Here is a 24484-nt window from a genome sequence, read left to right on the forward strand (position 1 = left end):
ACATAAACAGAAACATTGCAGCAGACAGTGGTCATGCTATTTATTACTGTTGAACTGTGCACTTATTTACAAATAAGCTAAAGATTATTTAAACAGGTGATGAAGTTGGTGCGCCACAAGTGATCTTCCAACATGAAACAGGTACTGAGAACGGAAGATGTAAAAGTGTTTCCATCAGATAAAGTTGTAAGAGGCAGGGGGAAAAAAAATCTATGATATAGTGTCCACCTAGAACACCATGACGTCTTTGTAGTTTCTCAAAGGTGGTAGTGGTTCGTCTTGTAACCAGTTCGAACCCCCACTCTGTCTTCACCCGCCTCACCTGCTGATGGTGGTCAGAGAGCGCCGATTGTATGACAGCCTCTCTTCTGTCAGTCTGTTCCATGGCAGCTGTGACTACAGTTTAGTCTACCACGGTCAATGTGTGGATGTGTGTATGAATGGTTGGATGACTGACTGTAGTGTAAAGCGCTATGGGTTCCTCAGGACTTGATAAAGCGCTATACAAGTGGAGGCCATTTAAGCTGTAGAAGTGTTTTGTTTTGGCTCCTCTTGGCCTTTAGCCTTTGCGACCAACTCATTTGGATTTATACTAAAAGAAGACATGAGAGTTATCTACTGCTTGTTACCTTTTAACAGAACCTCACTTCAAAATGCTAAGCTATCCCTTTAACAACTTTGTTACAAGCACTCTTTCTCATTTCTCCAAACACACAACGTGCTCAATAAGTTAGCAAGTGTTGGCAGAGGGAACACCCAGCTTCCCTGGCAGGTGGTGGTGTTGGTGCTTGATAAAAAAGATCTGGGCCCCCTCCCCCTGCTGATGTGCTGCTTCTGACAGCCTTGATAACAAACACATATATAACTGCACCCTTTAACCTTTGAGCCCTCACAGCACCACTCAGCAGGAGCAGCAATAAATGCGCACTGCAAACACACATGGGTAGTCAAACGATATTACAGTGTGCCGAGGTTTTTTAACTCTTAAATGACAGCTTTAAAACTGTTAAAATGTTCTGTTCTATGGTTCATACTGTTCAAAGCAGTGGTACCAGAACTGTCAAGTAGAAAGTAATTGAGGACCACAAAACTGACTTTTTGCTTTTATAGTTCAAAATTCAAATTTGTTTCTGCAAAATGTTTCATCTTTATCTGCACAACTACAAAAAATCATATTAATAAAATCATTCGCTGTAAACTACTCTAGTTCTAAAGGAGAAAATCTCACAGATTTGCCTCATTTCAAGGAAAAACAAACAAAAAAGCCAATGCAACGTTTTAAAACTCAGTTTTTCCATTACCTTGGTCTGGATTTGATGCGTCTATTCATAGAAACAAGAGCAGTATATGGGTTGCTCTTTTTAGAAAAAAAAAACCAAAACCTTGCTTTATTTAGCTAAATTTATAAAATAGGTGCACCAAAGTAAAGTCACTGGATATTTGCCATCCTATTTGCTATGAAATGGAATTAAAAACAAAAAACATGATAAAAGATGAGTATTGTGTTTTCCCTTCCATTTTTAGTTGACTTTAGGTTGTGGTATTTTTGAAAGGCATCGCATCACTAGAAGATTTCTTTAACTTCAAGCTGGAAAACCAGCCTTGTATTGCAGACGAAGGCAGCAAATGGCCCCCCTGATTTAAAGTATCTGAGATGAAGGAGTGTGTTGAAGTCACTGGAATTTTCTTTGGCTGATAATGTAGGACAAGTCCCACCCCTCCCCCATGTGTCACTGCACACTGCCCGAGAGCTGGCTAAAAACTTCAGTTGGTTTGAAAGGTTTGCCATCGCAAAAGACACTAATTTACAATGTAGAAACTTGGAAGGTTGACCATCACTCTTAATGTAAAGCTGTTTTCTAACTCCAGAACGTAACCTCACATAGTATATAAAGCAGCATACTGCCGGCTACCTGAGCAGATTGTCTGACCAAGTAACCAGTTAAAATCAATTTGTTAAGCCGTTACTCTAGAAAGAGATTCAGATCATATCAAATATTTCTGTAAATATTGTTAAATTCATGTTTTTAGCTTATGTAACAAGCAATATGTGTTCTCGTTGTGGCTTTGGTTTCCTTTATCATGGAAAGAACACATCAGAAGGCACCTTGAGTAGAAATTTTTATTCTTTATGGCTTGTTTGAAAGGATTGTAAAGGACAATCTTACTGGAAAAGAAGGAAGGAAAAAATTGTTTCCAATGAATCCAGTCAAAGATCCACTGAGTGGTAAAACAATGAAAAGAATGACACTTGTAGATCTGCAGGAATGACTCTGCAAGTTAAATGACATCAGTGTCACAACTATAGTTACAATAACAAATAAAAAAAGCATTTTTTTTTTAACTTAGTACCTCTTATAAATACCTACGTATAAATATTGAAAAATGCACGTGACGACATCTGAATGTGCTGTAAATGGATGTCCTTTGGAGAGCAACAGTTTTTGACCATCTCAGTAAAGAAAAAGAAATAAAAACACTGGTTTGTGCTCAGTGTCAGCAACCTTTCTTCTCCATATAGACAGCTACTGCCCCCCCATACTGTTTGATTATCTACATCAAATTAGCCCAGCTCAGTTACAATGGGGCTCTCCGTACTTTACTTGGTTTGGAGTGGAGAGGCACAGGCAAAATAATCTGGAGATGCACAAATGGGAGTCCGTCTGTTTTTTGAATTTATTTCTTAAGGCCTCTTGAAATCAAATATTAGAAAAAAAAAAGCTGTGCAGTCTCTTCTCTTGGAGTTGGAAGTTTTCCTGCGCTGTGGAAGTCTGTTTATGAGGCAGACCTGTGTGGTAAACTTGCCGCATCCCTCTCCAATCACCTCCAAAAACTAACACGAATGTCCTTTGGAGTCTTCAAAGCAGCAATGTCCACCGCGTCCGGCCCAGACGCTTCAGACTGGGATAGAAGGTGTCGACACATCAATATCTACCATGGACATGCGTGATCTCTGCTGATTGAGCTACAAGAGATGCCAACATGGATAATAATTGCAAACAAACAAGTAGTGACCAGGACATTAATACAATAATAAAGAACAATAAAATAATATTAATAATGATAAAAAAAATGAAGTGTCATGTTCTGGAAGCCCTTGGAAGCCACCACATACTGTACGCTGTTCAGCTTCTCATCCTGAACTCCCAACAGTCCTCCCACCCCTTGTACCAATGAGCAAGCAGCCCTTCCTGATCATATAGTGCAATAATCCAAACATTTTTTCCTGAAATCTGCTGCTGACGACAGCAGTGGCACACTATAGGGGTTTGCTCTTATGTCCAAAATTCTCCGTCCTCTTCCACCTGCACGGTCTGCCTCCTGCCCCCGTTCACTGCATCCTCTCTGGCTGGATGTGCTGCTGTGGGGCGTAGTGCAGGAAGGTTGGGCCCTGGCCCGTGGCAGAGGGCAAAGTGGGGTGCACGGTGGCCGGGGCCGTTGTGGCAGCGGCTGGCCCGGCGGAGGCCGTGGGGCTGGTTGTGTAGCCGTAACCCAGGAAGCCGGCCGGTGAAGCGGCGTACGGGTACTGTTGATCGAAGGCAGCGTGAGCGTACTGGGCATAGGCTGAGCTGTAGTCCAGGTACGGGCTGGTGCTGACAGAGGCGGAGACCTGAGTAGGCAGCAGCAGGCTGGGCTGCACAAATGCTTGAGGGTAGATGTATGGCTGGGCCAACCTGCACAGTGACACAGAAGAGAGGTAGGGGGTTAAAGGCACTATAGTAGAGAAATCCCCCTGGCCTGGCTTCTATTGTTTACATTGCTCTCGGAGGAAAGGTGTCAGGAATATAAACACTGTAGATGTTCTGAGCAGCCAGTCTCACTGATTGCCATTATTATCACACATATTTATGATAGTCATGTGAGGAACAAGTACACAAAAAGAAGTTAGTATCAAAAGGTGACCCAACCCTTCATCTATGTCAGTTAGTGAAAACCCACAAAACCTGTTCGGTAGGACCTCCTGCATTAGATGAGAGGGAACAAGTAGAGGGGGGTGAATGATGGAGGCAGCCGTTACTGGCAGCTTTTCAAGCTCAGGCATCAGCAGTGTTTTACCAGCTGCTGCTCTTCAACCTGTGAACACACTGGTGCACACAGACATAGGGAGGGGAAAAAAGGGAAGTGCTTTAAGGAAGGGCAGAAGTTGCAGCCTTTTACTTCTCAATCAGTTCGTAACTCGCCCACCATCTCACAGGTGATTATGGTGGCTGGGGGGCTCATCAATGCTGGTGTGAGGTTCTGCCAAACCTCATGGGCCAGCTCAGATGCGGCTGATGAGAGCTGTGTGGGGGTGTGAATGTACAGCATTGGCTTTATTCACAAAAGAAAGAGGGATGGTTTCACCCAAGTCTTAGTTTAGAATCTAAAAACAAAAATCTAAAAAAAGACTCCCCTTCCTGTTCCTACTTTCCCCACCAACAAGCAGTCGAACACACAGGAAGGATTATAAAATACTGCATATCAGAAGGTGACAGACCTGCCATGAGAGAAAGCTTTAAGCCTTGATATTACATCAACACACAGCATGGGAAAAAAAATCTAAGAACAAACACCAGCTACATATAGGATATGATAAAAATCTAATTCATTTCAATTTCAAGTTCCCTTCAGATAAAGATCGGTTATAAAAGTAATCTACATGCTCAAAGCAAAAGATAGAAGCATGCATGTACTGCATCTTGTAAAATTATTCATACCGCTTGGATTTTTTCCACATGGTCACATTAAAACCACCAATTTCAATGTATTTTATTGGGATTTAAGTGAAGGGCCACCACATGTGTTGCATAATTGTTGGAAGTAAATAGACACACAGATTTAAATGTTCCTAATCAGTAAATATCTGAAAAGTCCACTGTGCATTTATATTCTCTATGGAAAACCTACGAAGCTATGGCTACCTAAACTCTCAGACTGGAAAAGGAAAACAGAGAAGCAATCAAGAGGCCCATGGTATCTCTGGAGGAGCTGCAAAGATTCACAGCTGAGATGGGAAAATCTGTTGACTGGATATTTATTAGATCTGCACTCCACAAATCTGGCCTCTACTGTCAAGTGGTAGGAAACCATAAAAGCCATTGCTGTAAAAAGTTAGAACTCAATGAAGTCCCATTTGTAGTTTGCCATCAGCCGTGCGGATGAAGGTGTTCTGCTCATATGAGACCGAAATATCACTTTTTGGCATCATGTTTAGTGGAAAAATCAATACAGCACATATCCCTGAAGACACCATCCCAAAAGGTTAAACATGGAGATGGCAGCATCATGCCGTGGGGAGGGTTTTCTTCAGGAGGGAAATGGAAGCTGCTCAGAGCAGATATGATGATGGATAGAGCAAACAGGACAATCCTGGAAGAGGATCTGAGACTCACCTTCCAGCAGGACGACAACCTTCTAAAGCTAACACCCAGAGCAGAGATGAAATGCTTTATATCAAGGCATATTTATGTGTTAGAATAGTTAAACATTGTTCTAGAGTTTATTGAGTCAAGGGGGCCTAATAGAAATGCTGAACTGCACTCAATTACATTTTCAGATTTCCATTTGTAAAAACGAAAACCCTGAATCATTTTTCACAGTCGGCTCGCCGCTTGGTTTGGTCCATCACTTAAAATCCCCTGAAGTTTTGGGGTTGTAAAGCAACAAGAGGTGAAAAATGTCATTTGGTATGAAACCTTTGCAAGGCACTGATAAGGATTTACTCACTTGATTTATATTTATACCCACAAACACGCTGTGATATGTCTCTCACTCCACCCCCACCCACCTACACACCAGTTACCACTGCAAACCCAAAAACCATGCCGTAATAGGGAAAGAGTCACATCGCACTCAGCACAAGCTCTTCAGTTCATATCACACAAACAGGAGGGGGAATAAAAAAAAAAAAAAAGAAAAGATAAAGACACTTCAGACCATCACAGCACACTGCACTGCACTCTCAAGCCTTCACTGGCACCTTGTAGAGGCCGGCGAGGGAGACAGGAGTTTGAGCAGATACTTTCCCTGCCATAGTCCCGAACTGAGGGCATCGTCTGATCCTCTATTGGTGCACTTGGTCAGCTGGCAGCAGAGGGCAACCATGGCACAAAAATGAAATTAAAGTGATGAGACTTAGGTCAACCTGCATCTTCATGTATGTGAATGGAGACTAGAGGTAGAAATTAAATGCCCAAGCAAAATCTTTAAAAGCAAAAATAAAAAAGAGGATATGTTAAACAGTGCATGAATATTTATATAATTGTGTAATAAATAAAAAGGTAAATGAGAAATGGACAATAGGGGCTTTTAAAGTAAGAAAAACCCCACCACCAGGGAGCTTCAATTACACTTCAGCCGTGATTTTCCTGCACAGACTTGGGAGACGATTGTACATCAGTCCTGCAGGGCATGGATGCCCCCACTCCAACTCTAAACGACCACAACCTTGTGTAGTTAAGGAAGGAGACGAGATGATTGTGGATCACTGCTCTGGTGCAGCAGTGGTGAAGAGATCAACTGCACATTCAGAGAAGAAAAACGAGAATTGGGATCACAGCGAGTCCAGAGGGCAGCATGGATGCCAAGCACACTGCAAAAACGATGGAGGGAAGACTGTGGATGACAGCTGGAATATCGTTGCTCAGCTGGTTTTTTTGCTGACGGCCGGTCGGAGCGCCACGCTGAGTGGCAGGCTGGGACAGCGGAGAGACAGGCTCACCAGAAAACACTGGATAGCGACGTACATTAAATCAAAATGCTGAAGCATTCGTCATTAAGGGGAGAAACATATTGAGCTGATGAGAAAAGCCTGGGTGACGTCGCACCAAGCAGTTAAATATTTCACAGATGACCTTCAGCGCATGACTGGATGCCATGTGAAGTGTGAAAGACGACAAGACTGGACTGGGTGGGTGTGGATGAGGTAAACTCCCCCCTAAAGAACTGCAACGGTTCTTTGAAGGCCAGGGGGGACAAAGGTGTTTTGTTTGACACCTGTAGAGGAGAGTCTCCAAGGGAGCACTCTGCCTCATTAAACATTAAATCAGAGAACACCCCCCCCCCCCCCCCCCCCCTCTTGATTCTCTCTCAGTCCCCCACCCTCCAGGTCTCACAGAGGTGTCGGTTTTCAGACTCCATTAGATTCAGAAGTTGTGGGAACGCTCTAATGGAAGACCAAAACCAAAAAAAGAAAAAAAAAAATGAAGCAAGAATCTGACGGGGTGGAGTAAAGGAATTGAGCCGTGACAAGAGATGAGTCTGCAAAGACCACAGTCAACTCATCCCCTCCCCATAAATACACAGTTCACAGCTTCGGTGACCCCATTGGCCCACCCCACCCTTGCTAAGACTATTGGCGTCTTAGCGAGGACGCCGTCCAACACTCGAGCCAGGCAGAGGAAACCTCAGAGATGGAGAGGACAGGTGTTAGGCGAGCTTTGGAACGTCTCAGGGGTGGTGGTCACAGGAGATTACAGAGGGGGTTTGATCCAGCACCTGTCAGGCACACGCCTCACACACAGCAGCACTGAGAGTCATGTATGAAAAATGCTGGGTTTACGCAACCCTCTCCAGACTAGCAAGACGTGGACAAGGAAGGGACTCCTGAGGTCTTGGGACGTGTTCCACGTGCGGCTCCAGCTAATTTAAGAAGATACAAAACCCTTCCAAGTTTTGTTTTCTCCCAAATTTCACTTATTTTTGGATTCCCATGAATGGCTCAATCTTTTAACTCAATATAAAATGGCCTGTATGTTTTAGTTTTTAGAGTCACCTGCAGGGTTTTCTGTAATAGATAAGAAAAGGGAAATTTAGATATTATATAGATTGATTTTACACAGTGTGATGTAGTTGAAGTATTTTGGTTGGTTAATTTAGCCAATTACAGCTTGCAGCAAATCAAAACTTCAGTTTTTCAAACAAATAATCCAAATATTGCATACAAGTAAAGCGTTACTCATTGCGTAGGTCATAACATGCCCACAATCAAGTGGAATCGATTTGACAGATGTCCAGTCGTTGACAACCTCTACAGGGAGGGTAGTCCACCAAAAGGTCAAAAAAGCTGGCTGTTCAGGGTGTCCTATCCGACCATGTTGGTGGAAATGTTAGAGAAAGGAAAAAGTGTGGTAAAAAAAAAAAAAAAAAAAAAAAGTGCACCAGCAACAGGGATAATCACAGCCTTGAAATGATTGCGAAGCAAAGCCCTTTCAACAGTTTATGTGGTGGCTCTTGAAGCACAGAAGTCCACTCTTCGTCAATGTACCCCACAGACATTTCCAGGACATTGGCTACTACTGGTGAAATCCTGGTGTCGAGTCACTTCTGAACAAAAGACATAAAAAACAAAACAAAAAAGAATCATCTCAACTCGAGTAAGGAGAAAGAGGAGTGGACTGTTGCTCAGTGGTCCAAAGTGGCACATAATCCAAGTTGAGATTCAACTTTCCACAGTCGGTACCGATTTGGGAACCATATCTGCTGCTGTTGGTCCATTGTTTCATCAAGTCAGCACAGCTGTCTACCAGGAAATTTTTAGAGCACTTCATGCTTCCCTCCAATCAGCTTTATGGAGACGCTGGTTTCATTTTCCAGCAGGACTTGGCAACTGGCCACACATAAGTACCAATACCTGCTTTAATGAGCTTGGTATCAGTGGGCTTGATTGGCCAACAAACTGGACTGACCTAAAGCCCACGGAGAATCAGTAGAATATCGTCACATCAACACAGTATTTTATGCAAAAGGAAACCTGACCAAGTGTTGAGTGCATATACCGAACACACAAACATTTCTATATAGGCTGACATATCCGTATTAAAAATTCATTTTTTTTTGCTCCTCTGGAATATTCTAACTTTATAAGAAACACACCTTTCAGTTGTACTCATTGTAAGCCACGGTTATTAAAATCAGCAAAAACAAGCACTTGACATACAGGTCCTTCTCAAAATATTAGCATATTGTGATAAAGTTCATTATTTTCCATAATGTAATGATGAAAATTTAACATTCATATATTTTAGATTCATTGGACACTAACTGAAATATTTCAGGTCTTTTATTGTCTTAATACGGATGATTTTGGCATACAGCTCATGAAAACCCAAAATTCCTATCTCACAAAATTAGCATATCATTAAAAGGGTCTCTAAACGAGCTATGAACCTAATCATCTGAATCAACGAGTTAACTCTAAACACCTGCAAAAGATTCCTGAGGCCTTTAAAACTCCCAGCCTGGTTCATCACTCAAAACCCCAATCATGGGTAAGACTGCCGACCTGACTGCTGTCCAGAAGGCCACTATTGACACCCTCAAGCAAGAGGGTAAGACACAGAAAGAAATTTCTGAACGAATAGGCTGTTCCCAGAGTGCTGTATCAAGGCACCTCAGTGGGAAGTCTGTGGGAAGGAAAAAGTGTGGCAGAAAACGCTGCACAACGAAAAGAGGTGACCGGACCCTGAGGAAGATTGTGGAGAAGGGCCGATTCCAGACCTTGGGGGACCTGCGGAAGCAGTGGACTGAGTCTGGAGTAGAAACATCCAGAGCCACCGTGCACAGGCGTGTGCAGGAAATGGGCTACAGGTGCCACATTCCCCAGGTCAAGCCACTTTTGAACCAGAAACAGCGGCAGAAGCGCCTGACCTGGGCTACAGAGAAGCAGCACTGGACTGTTGCTCAGTGGTCCAAAGTACTTTTTTCGGATGAAAGCAAATTCTGCATGTCATTCGGAAATCAAGGTGCCAGAGTCTGGAGGAAGACTGGGGAGAAGGAAATGCCAAAATGCCAGAAGTCCAGTGTCAAGCACCCACAGTCAGTGATGGTCTGGGTGCCGTGTCAGCTGCTGGTGTTGGTCCACTGTGTTTTATCAAGGGCAGGGTCAATGCAGCTAGCTATCAGGAGATTTTGGAGCACTTCATGCTTCCATCTGCTGAAAAGCTTTATGGAGATGAAGATTTCATTTTTCAGCATGATCTGGCACCTGCTCACAGTGCCAAAACCACTGGTAAATGGTTTACTGGCCATGGTATCACTGTGCTCAATTGGCCTGCAAACTCTCCTGACCTGAACCCCATAGAGAATCTGTGGGATATTGTGAAGAGAACGTTGAGAGACTCAAGACCCAACACTCTGGATGAGCTAAAGGTCGCTATCGAAGCATCCTGGGCCTCCATAAGACCTCAGCAGTGCCACAGGCTGATTGCCTCCATGCCACGCCGCATTGAAGCAGTCATTTCTCCAAAGGATTCCCGACCAAGTATTGAGTGCATAACTGTACATGATTATTTGAAGGTTGACGTTTTTTGTATTAAAAACACTTTTCTTTTATTGGTCGGATGAAATATGCTAATTTTGTGAGATAGGAATTTTGGGTTTTCATGAGCTGTATGCCAAAATCATCCGTATTAAGACAATAAAAGACCTGAAATATTTCAGTTAGTGTGCAATGAATCTAAAATATATGAATGTTACATTTTCATCATGACATTATGGAAAATAATGAACTTTATCACAATATGCTAATATTTTGAGAAGGACCTGTATATCCCTGTGTTATAAATTTATGAGTCACTTTTCAATTAAATTACTGAAATAAATACAAATTAAGTACAAGGATTCCACAACCAGAAAAAAAACAAAGAAAATGAAAAGCTGGATCTTAGATCAAGCTGGCTATTTAAACTCGATATTGATAATTAACTGAACATTTAAGCTGTTATTGTTTAACTTTCTGTGTTTGCTGATTAAATGAGTTACAGACCACCATGTGGAATTTTATTGTAATACATAGAGACCATGCCAATAAGTGCCAAATCCTACTCGGACCAACTTCCTGAATTGCTTTGTACCAAAATGGGGGGGGGGGGGGGGGGGTTCTGCATGGAAAATCCAAACATGCCTTGTATTGCAGCTTGAAGCGTGATATCTGAGAGCTGCAGGGGGAGTCAGAGGAGTCACAACAGTGAAGTGGTCGTTAGCTGCTCAGTCGACTGTAGCCTCCAGACGCTATGGAGTTTCTTCTCCACAACACAGCCACGGCTAGAAATCCCCCCTCGGCAATGGAGCTCAGGCAGGTCTGCGTGTCAGGAGCCCCCTGACAGGTTAACAAGCGAGTCACACGTTCACCTCTGGAACGCATGTCCATTAGCACCGATACGCGAATCATCTCTCGGTCCAACAGGATATGCTAATAGGGGGCTGGTGGAGTTGCATGTGGACACTGAAACTGGCATGTACTTTCCAGAGGCTGTGTTTGTCAAAGAAATAGTAGCCCAGTGGCATAATAGCAGAGAGCATAACAAGCACCCACTCCCTGCTCACTTACCCATACTGCCTCTGGATGAGTGCCGGGTGGATGGGCTGCACTCCAATGGATATGCCTGGAAGAGAGAAAGGAGAAGAAAAACAAAAAGAGAGGAGGCTGGTTGTCAGACACACATCTGCATTTACAGAGGAGGAGCAGAGAACAATGCACAGAGGGCACAGAGAGACAGAGGCACAGCCTGTTTCCAGCCTAGCGTGGAAAAAATATTTCAAATGTGCAGAAAGCAGCAAAGAAAACATATATACTGTTTCAGAGCTGCATGGTATGCGTCCCATAAAACTGAGGTATGTAGGGATTGTGTTTATGGATGGAGCTGCGGGCTGAGATCATGTGACCACACATTAAACAGCAGCAGTTTGTCTCAGCCTGTAAACATGCAGCAGATCACAATTTTCACAATTATGGCTCCAGCAGCACAGTCAGGTGCTTTAACCCCATTATGCTGCTTACAGGCCAGAAGTCTCACATATAGATCATTGTAGAAACGTTATGTATCCAATCATTTACACATAATTAAATACTTCATTTGATCTTATGGCAACACCATATGTACTGTAAGGATTCAAGTATTTATTGAATTATTCTTGTGCTGCAGCACATCGTAACTTTATTTTATCTGCCCGGATTAACCATTAAACTCGGTCTGCAGGGCTAACGCTGTTCTAGACAGAGATTGGTCAACAGGTCAACCAATCAAACGCTAGGTGGGAGGTTAAATTATTTCATGATCTGTAGTACAGGGAATGTTCCATAATTAAATACTAAAATAACAGGACGTGTTAGGATAAATTCAAGTTTTTTTTTCAATTAAAAACAATGCATTTTATAGTATTGTGAATTAAAACATATGAATTTATTTTATATATACACACACATATTTATACACATTTTAACTGTATGTGTTCATTATATATTCATTTAAACTATTCTATAAAACGGTAAATACATAGATATAAAAAGTATTTATTTTCTCAAATTAATTGTTGTATTCTGGAACGTTTGGACCTCAGTAATAAACTTCTTGATTCTGGATTTTAATCCCGACCTGCGTAGATGTTCTGCTAGCCTAAAGCTCACTGTAACCCCCGCCTCACCTGTCTGCAGGTTGCGAGGCTTGGCGCCCAGGTACGCCAGGTTGACGTTTGCCTTTCTGCCGTCTATGATGGGGTTGGGATCCTTGCAGGCTCTCTCTGCTGCTCCTCGGTCAGTCATCGTCACCTGGTGACCACAGACACAACCAATATTAAAATCATGCTTCAGTCTTGTAGAGAAAGCAGAAAAAAAAAAACAAGCATGAAACAGGATTTAAACCCAACATGGACCAGAGTAAAACCAGTTTAAGAAGTTGATATTGGCTGGTTTTGAAATTGGACTACTTGCTCCTGCACCAGCTGTCTTTAGCTTGACAGCAATGTGTAACTATATGCTGCAATCAGCTGGAGTAAACTGGTTACTCGTTGGATGGGATTTAAACCACAAGAACAGCATGATGGAAAACTTTAAGAAGTTTTGAAATGGCAACCGGACAAAACCTCACTACATCTTCACCTCCCCACCCAGTCTGGGCTGTCCGTTTTCCTTTCCTCTGTTTTGATCCCATTTATCTAAAGAAACGGAGGAAAACTACCACCAAAGCAAAAATATTAAGCCATAAAAAAAAATGTACCCACAGCAGCATTTGTCGGCCTATGGACTGCCACTGAGACGTGGGCAGAGCTGCTGAAAAATGGATCTGGCCAACAAGGAGCTTATCCAATTAGGAACAAAATAAGGAGATTGGTATTAGTCCATCCCCCGCCTGGCATTAGATGAGCCCTTCTGCTTTGATTGCCACATCCTGCTAGTCTCCTCTGCACATGAAGCCAATCTGGGACGTAGGTCAAGTATTGTAGAGTTTAGGAGGACATTCAGCACCTTTACAGTGAGGTTGATCAGGAACAAAGCACACTGCAGGGCCTGTGTTGTGAACACACAGGAAGGAACAAGCCTGTGTTTACACTTGAAGCGCCTTGCTGCAGGGTTAGGCTGGTGGTAGTGGTAGGTGGGGGTCTACTAATCCACCTCTGAAGTGTGTTTAAGATTAAATAAGTGCACTCAGCTTCAGGCTCCTCCCCCTCATCCTCCCAGCAGCAGATACCCCTCAGAAAACAGAGCTAGCAGGCTGCCTCAAGCCAGACACAGAGTCATCCAAGTGTAAAACGGTGAGGTATAATCCTGGGAAGCACCTGCATGGTTCAACGAAGAGCCTGTTTAACCTGAAATGCCAGGCTCCAACAGAAAGCCGGTCGGTACCTGCTGAACTCACAGGACAGCTTCCCCCCTCTGACTTCATGAGCTTATGTATAAACAAGGAACAATTGTCTTCCAATTCCCCCTTTAGGGGTATACATGTACACAGAACTGTTTTCCACTCCTTCTTTGGCCTGATCAGACAGTTGAACTGGTGCGTCTCTGCAACGTTCTGGTAAATATTTGCATTTTTTTCCCCACTGCTGCTCCTGTTCTTTGTGCTTTTATCTTCCAGGGACAGGACAGGTCACTTATTAACGTGGAGATAAACGTAGTATCCCAAAGAATCTTGAACAATTTTTAAGTTCGAGAATTATGGCACAATATATATGCACAAACACACACACACACACACGAGTCATTTTCCCACAGAACTCCAAACACTGTGATAACAGGCAGCAGCTAAAAATGCTATGATGACTTCATTGCTCCAGAGAGGTTATATCAAAAGGAAATGTAATCATTTTTCCAAAATAGGAACATGAAACCATGGACTCTGAAACATATGAGTTGCAGCCGAGTCCAACCTTTAATGTTTCAGTCTGATTATCTCCACTGGGCTCATGAGTCTGTCGGCCTGGTGATCATATTCGGTGGAGGAAGCAGGTGATGAAAATTTCATCTTAAAAGGAAACACAGCAATCAGACCGACAGCTTGTCTGGAAATGATCTCCTAAAATCTTCGAGGATTAAATCCGCCCTGGTCCTCTTCAGGAACTGCTTCCATGCGTCTTTGGGGAGCTGGTCATTTCGTACCAAACCTATGTCATGCACGAAATGGATGGAGCCATTTTGTATCCATCAGAGGGACGTTTTTAAACCTCCTTTGAGGAGCAGGGATCTAGCATAATTTTCAAAAGTCTCCTCGCAGTTTACCGTTCGTAAATGTGGTGATATAAGTCCAGCAACATCCAACGACAGGAGGTCATGTAGTTGTTTTTTTCGTTTGATAATCTCCCATATCTGATAAGAGTCAACTGGCCTGAACGGGGATCAAAACTGTACAGTTAAATTAAACATTACATAATTTTTTTTCCCAGACTACTCATCTCCATAACTCCTCAATATACTTAACAACCAAATCCAATTAACTGATATAACCTGTTTCAGTGGATGGGCATGCAATGAAGGTAGTAAAGGGACAAAACTGTCATGCACTGGTACAAAATGGGGATATACATTGGCTGTAGGAAATTGGTATTGCCTTTGAAAACTGCGATACAACAACTGAGGTATCTCTCGCTCAGTTTATTCCCCATCATCATTTTGTCCTCACCACTCTGGGAACTTTAGCACCTTGGTCACTACAATTTAGGTCAGTTGTGGAGTCAGAATGAATGGTCCATGGGATATAACAGCACAACAAATATTGCATTCAACCAGCTCTTTACGGTTTGGATATTGTACACATGGATATCGTGATGCTGATTAGATGTTATTGTACAGCTCTAGTTTTATTGTCGTTTCTCTGAAATCCATCCAAGTCTTACACGAGACTTAAATGTTTCGCTACACCTGTGCAGAGCATATGTGACAACTGCTCGAGGGAGAATTTGACGAAAACAACGCCAACGAAACAAAAAACAAGAAAACCACAAATAGACATACTTGGCCTTCTGCCATGTGACTGGAAGCTTGTTTGGGTAGATTTTTATCTTGATTAAATAACAATTTACAACTGACCATGACATGTTGTTCTACAGCAGAGAAACTGAATCTGAAGAGTCTGGTACGTTTCTAAAAACTCCAAGCATGTATCTTACTGTCCTTTTCCTATCTCAAATGTGATGTAAATAATATCTTCTGGTCCTTGACAATGAAAAGCAGGTTGTGCAAGGTCAACCTCCCCACTGCTCTGAAGTAACCATATAAAGCAAGCAAGGAGTTCAGCCTCTCTCTCTCACACACACACACACACACCACACACACACTCCCAGAGCAATAAGCTGAGTCTACTGAGGCCTGGAGGGTTGGGGACTTTGAATGGGGGTTTAAAGGGTGTTGGACATTAGACATATGTTTAAATATAATCTTCTTAGTTACTCATCAGCCGGGCAACAAGGCAAGACCCCCCCCCCCAAATGCTGTGCAATTGTGCGTTTAAAGCCTGTGGGATCTGCATGAGTGACTTCAAAATGAAAGATATGCCAGAATATAAAATGTCATTAATACTTTAAACATGTTTCATACCTATTGACCTGGAAAACATGTTTTACGAAGAGGCAAAAGCAACTAAGATAACTTAGAAATACAGTTTCGTGTTATTAACCGTGATTGCAGTGAGTCAGTCTCATTTATACTTACAAAGCCGTACCCCCTGGATTTACCGGTCTGCCTGTCAGTTATCACCACGGCCTCGTCAATGTCCCCAAAAGCCTCGAAGTATTTTCTGAGCGAAGCGTCAGTCGTGTGGTACGGCAGCCCGCCGACGAAGATTTTGGTAAACGTAGTGTCTTTCTGGACCGGTGTGGGAGGCATGACTTCTAGGGATCCGTTCATGTACTGATGGAGAAGCATTGGTCAAGCCGGAGAGAAAGACCGAGGCACAAAGAGTACTAAACTATGCGTTTAACAGTTTCCCGACATCCAAAAGGCCCTAAACTCTAGCTGAGCGTCGTTGTTTTATTTTGGCTCTCAGTTTACTCCGATAAAAGTTGCGGCAACCTGTGGGCAGCCACGCTACTTGCCGCTTAAATGCCTTCAATAGACACCAGACCGGGCCGGTTTGTAGCTATGAAACGACAATGTGCCAGCAGTATTTATACGAAAAGCTCTGACTCCGCCCCCACACAACTGTTGACCAATGAGCATAAACTCCTCGTGCACAATTGTTGAAGCGGGACGTACCATTGGCCAACCTTATGGTGGTGGTAGTTGCACCTGCTTTTGTCTTTTTCAGCACAAAGAAAAGCCCGTACTGTACGGACCCTGCCACATGGTGGACGGCTCCATAATGAGAGAGGAAGTTATACCACCGACTTGTGGCCATTCTCCTAAATGTAATACTTAGTAGCACACATTTGCTTTTTACAGGTATGACATGGAAGATACAGCATGCAAAGGCAAACAAAAACATGCTACACTGTAGAATCCTAAATTTAAGCCACTAGCTTTACTTTCTTGTGTAATGAAAAAAACTACTTCAGATCGAGTTTTCACCAACAGATCGAGATATAATGGTCAGCTTTTGCTCTTTTGGTGTTAAACGTCATGCATTCAAGATAAAGTCTACCCTCCCAACAACAAAACATTCTAGCATGATTTTCTGACTGATTCTGAAAAACACATTAAACACCACTAAAAAATAAGTTAGATATATAAAAACACGCTGCTTTTATATATTATAGGGGATTCTCATATGACAAAACTCTCAATTTATATCTAGTTATCAACCTTTCACAATGTGTGAGCAAACCCCAAAATCCCCATAGTAGCTTTTTTTTCCAGACATACAAATTCACTGGGAACCCTGGATTCTATTCCAAATAGAAACAAAGATAATTTACTCAAACTTGTTCTTGATCTACTGGTGGTGAGGCTGTTAAAAATACAAATGTCTGCATATTTCTTTACAACTCAAACATTTACTGTATACACCGAAACATCCTTGCATCTGCTGTGAATTGTTAAACTAATGTTTAGTTGTCAAACCACTGATGGTTAGAGCTGCTACACATTAGCATAGTCAATCTGTGAACAGGACTTCCTGCCCAGGACAATTTAACTATATTCCATAACTAATCTACATTTCATAGTTTTACCTCAGAAACAGCATTTTTAATGTTACTTCACAAGTTTTCTACTGGTTGATGGTCTGGGGATTGGGCTGGCCAATCCATAACAATTAGCTTGATCTTGTATCAAGCTTGCTTGCTTTGTCACTTTGGCTGTTCTACAATTCATTGGAATTCTGGTTTTCCAATTTCTTCCTCATCTTTCCTGTTTTGGTTTCCACTTCAAAGCATTTGAGATCATTTCAGCAGAGCAACCTATCACCTTCAGCAATACTTTACAGGTTTTCCCATCTCCACATAACCTTTTAAAAAAAATATGCTGTCCTTCTGTAAAGTACAGATCAACCAGTTTTACTCTGATTGCATTACACCTAGCAAGTACATTTGTTTCCTTCATCCTTACATTGGGCCACCGGATCTCACTGGCTGAAGTTCACACTGCTATTTTTTTCAATGAATGATTCATTTACACTGAATCTGCAGCATGCATGACATGACTGGGTTTTCTATTAGTCTTTGACACCTACAAGTAAATTACTTGCCACATAGAAATATTATTTCTCCCAAATACAGAGATTAATCTGGCTACTGATATTGGACTGCTACTAATTTCACCTCAAACTCACAATTCGACCATTGAAAGGGTGGATGTGCTGCATTGATATACTTTTTATACAACTTAACCTGGATTTTGAGGACTGGTTACTCTCAACCTATTGGTTGTTTTCTGCAGGTTAAAGTCTTAGAACAAGCAACAGTTTTGTCCTCACATAGCCAACATTTCTGCATTTTCAGATCCAGACAGAAATGTTAACCGTGCAACACAAGCAGATTTTGGGATCTCAAGCCAAAGGATTTTATTGCAGCTTTACTGAAAGTTGAGGGGGCTAATAAAGTGAATGTCATTCCTTGAAAGCTTAATGAGACCGCTAAACTGAAGCAGCTTCGTAACTTCCCGCCACCGTTGCCTCGGAGGTCTACTGTTTAGTACCTAGAGTCGGGCTGACAGAGAGGTGACACTCTAATGACCTCTATAAAAAGACACTTAACTCACACCTTTTACTTAAAGATCTGGTCCACTCTTCACACATTGCCTTTGTAGTATCCCCAACTACCTTATTCATATCCTCTTGAAATCCCCCTACCCAGGGGAACTGGATGGAAGAATATATCACACACCTTTGATCCCATTTGTCCTGCTGAGCTATCTGGACTCAGCTCCTAGTTGTGTCTGCATTCAACAGCTAAATCAGTTAACTGTTGGGCAAGACACGACACCTGCTGGTTAACTGTGAGTAAAACAGGCAGACAGGAGTGGTTAAAACATTTATCATTTAAATGTGAGCTGAAATACTGGTCAAGTCCGCAGGTGATACCTTTGCGTGCATAACAGTTCTGTAATCTCCCAACACAGAACCTTACAGAGATCCTTTAGGTCATTTTTGAAAACGAACCAACATCTTCAGATCTAAGAGTATGCACTTAATTTATTTTACATCCCAATATCTTTAATGTGACAATAAGTAACAGCAAATTACAGGAAAAAAAAACAAAAAACTTTTTGGAAGTTGTGGGAAAAAAACAAAAACTTGGAAACATTATAACTGTCAAATAAAAAAATAAAAAAATAAAGATTAACAAATAAAACCCTCCCCTTCTATGAAGACTTTAAAGGCCAGCTATCATGCAACATCAACATGGGTTGACCATGCATGGCACCAGAGAGCCACAGCATTGGTCCAGACGTCTGTCGAAAGGAAGGAGTATGTCTCGAACGCATACACGCACACTAAAGCAGCTGGTCTTCCGCAAGTCCCCACAAGAGGTACGACGGGGCACGATGAATCTGGAGACAGGAAGCAGCAATCAGTGACAGAGCAGCAAGGTTGCTTTATTTCGTGTTTATTTCTGAACTGGTTGCACTGAACAGAGGAAAAAATAAGAGGAATAACTATTCTACAGGCAAAAAGCTTACAAAATATGCATGATTTCTGTAATAAGGATATATTTCCATTTTAAACCTTGTAAATTTTCCAAAAAATAACTAATCTTTAGGCTTCATACCATCAAATGCCATTGAATGGTATTACCAATAAATACTCTGTTAATGCTTACAAGCCAGACACATTTGCTAAGACAGAGGGCTCCATCCTTTACAATCCTGTTTGTATGGGTATGAAGCCTGTTTTTGCACACACTTGGGAGCAAAAAACGTGACACATTTAAAGTGCTATTCCCCAACAGGGCGGCTACAGAGCAAGACTGAGTTCAATTTCACACCAGTATCCTTACTGCCCACATTCATGCATGCCCTTGAGAGCCCACAGTCAGAGCCACAGGACCAATCAGGAATTGTGGCAGCCCCATTCATTGACCATGGTCTCCACGGTAACAGACGGCGGCTGCCCTTCTCTCACCATTTCTTGTTCCGAGGCTTCAGCTCCTCAGCAGCGTTCCTCAAAAAGATGTAGTTCTTTTTCTGGGGGTTGTAGTACTCATGGCCCTAAAAGATCATGATTTTTTTTAAAAGGGCTTGACAAACAGAGGGTGGTAAACAAGCTTTGTAATGATTTTTACGCCTCGTACCTTTGACCAGTCGTAGCTCGAGGCGTATGCAAAGATGTTGCCATTATGGTTGAAGCAGCAAGCTGTGATAGGCTGGTCAAGCTGCTCAGAGGTCTTCAGCTTGGTGCGGGCGTCTTTGTCCCAGAAGCTGAAGCGTCCGTCTGAGCCCACGGTGGCCAACGTGCCGTGGACAGGATGGAAGGAGATGGCATTGACCTGATCAGAACAAAATGGAAGTAAATAGTACAGTGGGGGTTAAAGTACAGTGTCCTGCAAATGTGTTCAAATCTTCCTTATATTTTGTTTTGTTACAACCACAAACCTCAATATATGTTATTAAGATTTTAGGTGACAGATCGACAGAAAGGATACAATAATTGTGAACTAGAAAAAAAATTAGACAATTGTCAAAATGGTTTACACACGCACATCTGAAACGTGTGGCATTCATTTCTACTCAGTCCATCTGAGTCAGTGCTGCAGAACCACCTGCTGCAACTACAACTGCAAGGCTTAAAGGATATGTCTCTTTCAGCTTCGCACACGATGAGGCTGAACTTTTTTTTTTTTTGCAAATTAGTTTCTGTGAAAGTGTCTAAACATCAATTTACACCTCTTGCCACAGATTACCAAGTAAAGTTAAGTCTGGACTTTAACTACACAAAACTAGGCTTTAATCAAAAAGCGTTAAATCTTAGCTTTGATTGTATAATAAGGGTCAATGTCCTGCTGGGACATAGACACAACTTGCATTCCATTTATGATTAAAAAAATTAAAATTAAAAAGAATTTGAAAATGAAGAGAAACTTACAGCATAAATGTCCTGTGGAGTGGTTGTGTTGGTTCCATTGGACCTGTGGCACTTGAAGGTGAAGTTATCTTTGGCTCTGAAGAAGTTCAGAGAAAACGATCAAGTTTGATTCATTTTAGATTCAGAACATGAAGACTGAATATGCATTAGGTATTTTACAAAAATAATTAGTATTTTGTTTATTTGTAATTTGTATTTCAGTTAGAAGAGTTCTGATCCACTCACGGGTTTGGCGGATTGATGTAGTGGATTGCCACTCTGCCCTCAATGCTTCCCAGTGCAAAACCTGTTGGCTTGTTCTGCTTGTCCTTAAATATGGCAACACAGCGGTGCTGAAAAACAAAACCAGACAGCATACTGGATTTATATGATTGCTGTTGAGCTGGAAACCTAAAAAAGTGTTTTTTTTAAAGGACAACTTACCTGATGTTTGAGAGGGGAGTCTATTCTGCGAAACTCAGAAGGCTGGTTCTCTAACTGGTACACTATAAGGCCTCTTTCAGCTGTGGCTACCACTGCCATGGGGTACACCTACATACAGAAGTATGTATTAGTTATTTCACCAGCAAGTTTTAAAAATGACCTCAAGTCGGTTATAAAGGACTTACAACATCGGCACAGTAGCATCTCTCAGGCATCTGCAGGGACATCATGGGATTAGGAGAGCGGGTGTCCCAAAACTAAGAAGAGAAGAACTTCAATGTTTCTAAATGCAACACAAGTTAATACCAAAACTTCAAAGGTTACAGGTTACTAGGGCTGATAGATTTGTCTCAAACTAGAATTTCTTTCTGTTACATGTCCACTGCCTGTAAATGCAAATGATAAATGTGTTTCAAGATGGCTGTTATACCTTTAATGTTTTATCCCAACTGCCGGTCATGACACAGCTGTAGGTTGGGGCTTTTATCCAGTGGATTGATTTAATTGGACCATCGTGCTGTGAAAAGAACGGAGGAGACACCCGAGATTAATCTGCTTAGTTCCTGATCACAAAGCTGATCAAGGAGCATCTCATCCAACCTGTGCAATCTGCATCGCTTGATTGCTGTTAAGATCCCACATCTTAGCTGTCTTGTCACACGAAGCAGTGAATACTTTACTACCATCCTGGAGGAGAACGTCACATCATAAGCCTTTATACAATCCAACACCAATAATTTAACACAAGGTTTGTTTTATGATCTGACATGACACGTACATCGCTCCAGCAGACATCCAGCACCGGACCTGTGTGCATCTGCTGGGCTTTGGGGACTGTCTGACCGTTGTCCTGCACCTCCCAACATCGGACCTGAGACCACACAGTACAACAGAACTAAACTGTTTATATATAAGACTTTTCCACACAGAGATAGGTGTAAACAGGAAATGTCTTGTTTATGTAAACAAAGCGACATTCTGCATGTCATGTAACAGTTCTCAGGTGAACCATAAGATTAAATACCACAACTGTAATAAGAAAACAACTAAAAAAGTTGCTTTGCCAAAAGGTCCTATTGTGTCCCAAGCCCTGACAGCGAAGGACGGTTAAAAATGTGACATTTGGGAAAAAAATATAGACAGTATAGACAGCTGAAAGTTCTAAACATATTTTGCAATCTTGTTTTATGTCTCTCCTATGACGCAGCATTAATAGAAATCCGACGCATATAGTCAATGGCATCCAAAATAGGGCTACATTAACGATATGCCGTTCTGCTTCGGGTTCCTAGCTATCATAGACCCGAGAAAATGAGCAGTCTCTCCTGCTACTGGAAAACGTTTTTATTATATCCATCTCAATAACAAAGTTTTACTGAAAAAGTTGCTCTGCATGGCAATTAAACAACTTTGCTTTAGTTTCTTAAAGACCTCTTTAGTTTCAAAAACATTTTTTGCTGCATTAATTAATGTCACCAAATATATTTCAGGTCAGAGTTGGCATCACTGTTTCAACCACTGTCTGTCATAGAGCATGCTGGATTTGGAAATGTTGACAGCCTTATGAAACTCCCATAAGGCTGGGAGCTTTAAAATAAGGAGCTACATTCTCCATGGACTACACATGGAGACCTCTGATTTAGAAATGTTTTACAACGCTCTCTGACTCGCGTGGTGGGTCAGAAATCATCTACAGAATTCTGCAGTTTTCCTTGGTCTTTGTTTTGATAGTCACTCTACGTAGATTTCAATTTACAGACTTAACAACAACAACAACAAAAAAACTCACATCATTAGCCCAGGATCCTGCAATAAGAAAGTTTCCTGGCATGGTTGGAGGACTGAAAGCCAGACAGCTGATGCTGTCATCTGGAGGCGAGGTCACTTCAACATCCTGTAAGAGCATATCAGGCGAACAGGTGAAGGGCTCAAGATGCATTATAGAGGCATTACTCTATTCAACAATTTCCTTCTTTATTTTCAGTTTACCTTCATGGGATTGTGGCTGTCAGTTGTCGTGCCTCCAAAAACACCAGTCCCTCCTGTTCCAAAACTGGAAGCCGTTCCGAACAAACTCATGCTGCATTAAAGTCACGCCTATTGTACGGCTGCAGAGATGATTTTCGATTATTTAAAAAAAAAAAAACATTTGGTATCGTTTTTACTATAAATTATTTAAATGTATCTCGTACAGACAAATGTGCATTTGCTAAGAGTAGTAAACAATCATATGTTTTTAGCAGCATTGTCAAACTAAACGGAGCAAGCTGCAATAGCTTGACAGCTAAATTAACGATGTTGCTAACATGTCAGCGCTGATTAAATACGGTTTACTCTAACATGCTTTTAAACAAATTAATAAAGAAATGTACAGCATCTAACAAAGACGTAAGGGTAAACGTAACTAATTTTAATAAAGGTAAGAAATAAATCCAACTGAACAGTTCAGGCGCCATCGTGAGCTCAGTCCGTCTTTAGCTCAGAACTAAATACACTCTTTTAATTTCTTTATTCAGTATTTTAGTATTAGCAGCTGCTGCTATACACTCAATTAATACACAAAGCTTTAATAGGCTCACTAAGACTATCAGCCTAAAGCTCTGAAAACAACAAACATACATTATCACACAGCGAAGGTGCGGCGCTTACCACCGCGGCGCGTCTGTGTCGCAGTTTGATGACTTCATGTTAATCGGTGGGTTGTTGGCTGCTCGCAAACCAGCTCATAGTCTCATTATCGCCACCTGCTGGACTGAAATGTGCAAGAGAAAAGGAATGGATGCAAATATTGTGAAGGATTCATCCTGAAAGCTTCTCCTTTAGAGTTGATTTATGTCCCCCCTACAGTGTTATTATTGTATTGAAGATTTTCGCATATTTCATAACCACAAACCTCATTGGGATTTTGTGCGATAAACCTGTGCAATGTTATGCCTAATTGTAGTGTTGAGAGAAAATGAAAATTGAATATGAATAAGAATAAAACAAATAAAAATGTCTTTACTTTTTGAAAACAATTCATGGTTTTTAAAATTTGTACAACAACGTTCTAACACGTTTGATATTCTTCTGTTGTACATCTGGTATATGTTGATGCCACCACCATGTGTCACTGTATGGCTCAGGGTCATGAGCAGTGTTGTTTTAGCTGAGAATAAATTACACTTAAGGGCTGCACGGTGTCACAGTTGGTAGCACTGTTGCCTTGCAGGTTCAACTCCCAACCGGGGGTCTTTCTGCATGGGGTTTGCATGTTCTCTTTGCATGCAGGATAGTGGCCAGGTCACTACGTGATACTGGTGGAGGAAAACATTTCCTGACTCGCTCCTCCAAAACACCCCAAAGTGGCTCAA

The 24484-nt window shown here is 41.8% G+C and overlaps 2 protein-coding genes across 4 annotated transcripts; both read right to left on the reverse strand.

The window, feature by feature from the left end:
• Window positions 1–2108: 2108 nt before the first annotated feature.
• Window positions 2109–16337, reverse strand: LOC124857002 (RNA-binding protein 38-like). Its single transcript, XM_047348026.1, has 4 exons — window positions 15902–16337; window positions 12403–12526; window positions 11309–11363; window positions 2109–3674 (listed from the first exon to the last, which is right to left on the reverse strand). The coding sequence occupies exons 1-4, from the start codon at window positions 16112–16114 to the stop codon at window positions 3332–3334; spliced, it is 735 nt and encodes a 244-aa protein (XP_047203982.1). The 5' UTR covers window positions 16115–16337; the 3' UTR covers window positions 2109–3331.
• Window positions 16338–18644: 2307 nt separating this feature from the next.
• Window positions 18645–23817, reverse strand: rae1 (ribonucleic acid export 1). Of its 3 annotated transcripts, XM_047347862.1 has the most exons (13): window positions 23781–23816; window positions 23121–23239; window positions 22921–23025; window positions 21910–22002; window positions 21732–21818; window positions 21562–21648; window positions 21317–21388; window positions 21132–21239; window positions 20934–21040; window positions 20709–20784; window positions 19918–20112; window positions 19749–19834; window positions 18645–19177 (listed from the first exon to the last, which is right to left on the reverse strand). In XM_047347862.1, coding segments are annotated over exons 2-13 (1107 nt in total). In that variant the 5' UTR covers window positions 23211–23239; window positions 23781–23816; the 3' UTR covers window positions 18645–19176. The 3 variants fall into 3 exon arrangements, with proteins under 3 accessions (XP_047203818.1, XP_047203815.1, XP_047203817.1); XM_047347859.1 differs by lacking the exon at window positions 18645–19177 and having other exon boundaries at window positions 19745–19834; window positions 23781–23817; XM_047347861.1 differs by lacking the exon at window positions 18645–19177 and having other exon boundaries at window positions 19745–19834; window positions 23751–23795.
• Window positions 23818–24484: the final 667 nt, after the last annotated feature.

Source organism: Girardinichthys multiradiatus, chromosome 20 (assembly GCF_021462225.1).
Source record: "Girardinichthys multiradiatus isolate DD_20200921_A chromosome 20, DD_fGirMul_XY1, whole genome shotgun sequence".
Classification (NCBI taxonomy): Eukaryota; Metazoa; Chordata; class Actinopteri; order Cyprinodontiformes; family Goodeidae; genus Girardinichthys; species Girardinichthys multiradiatus.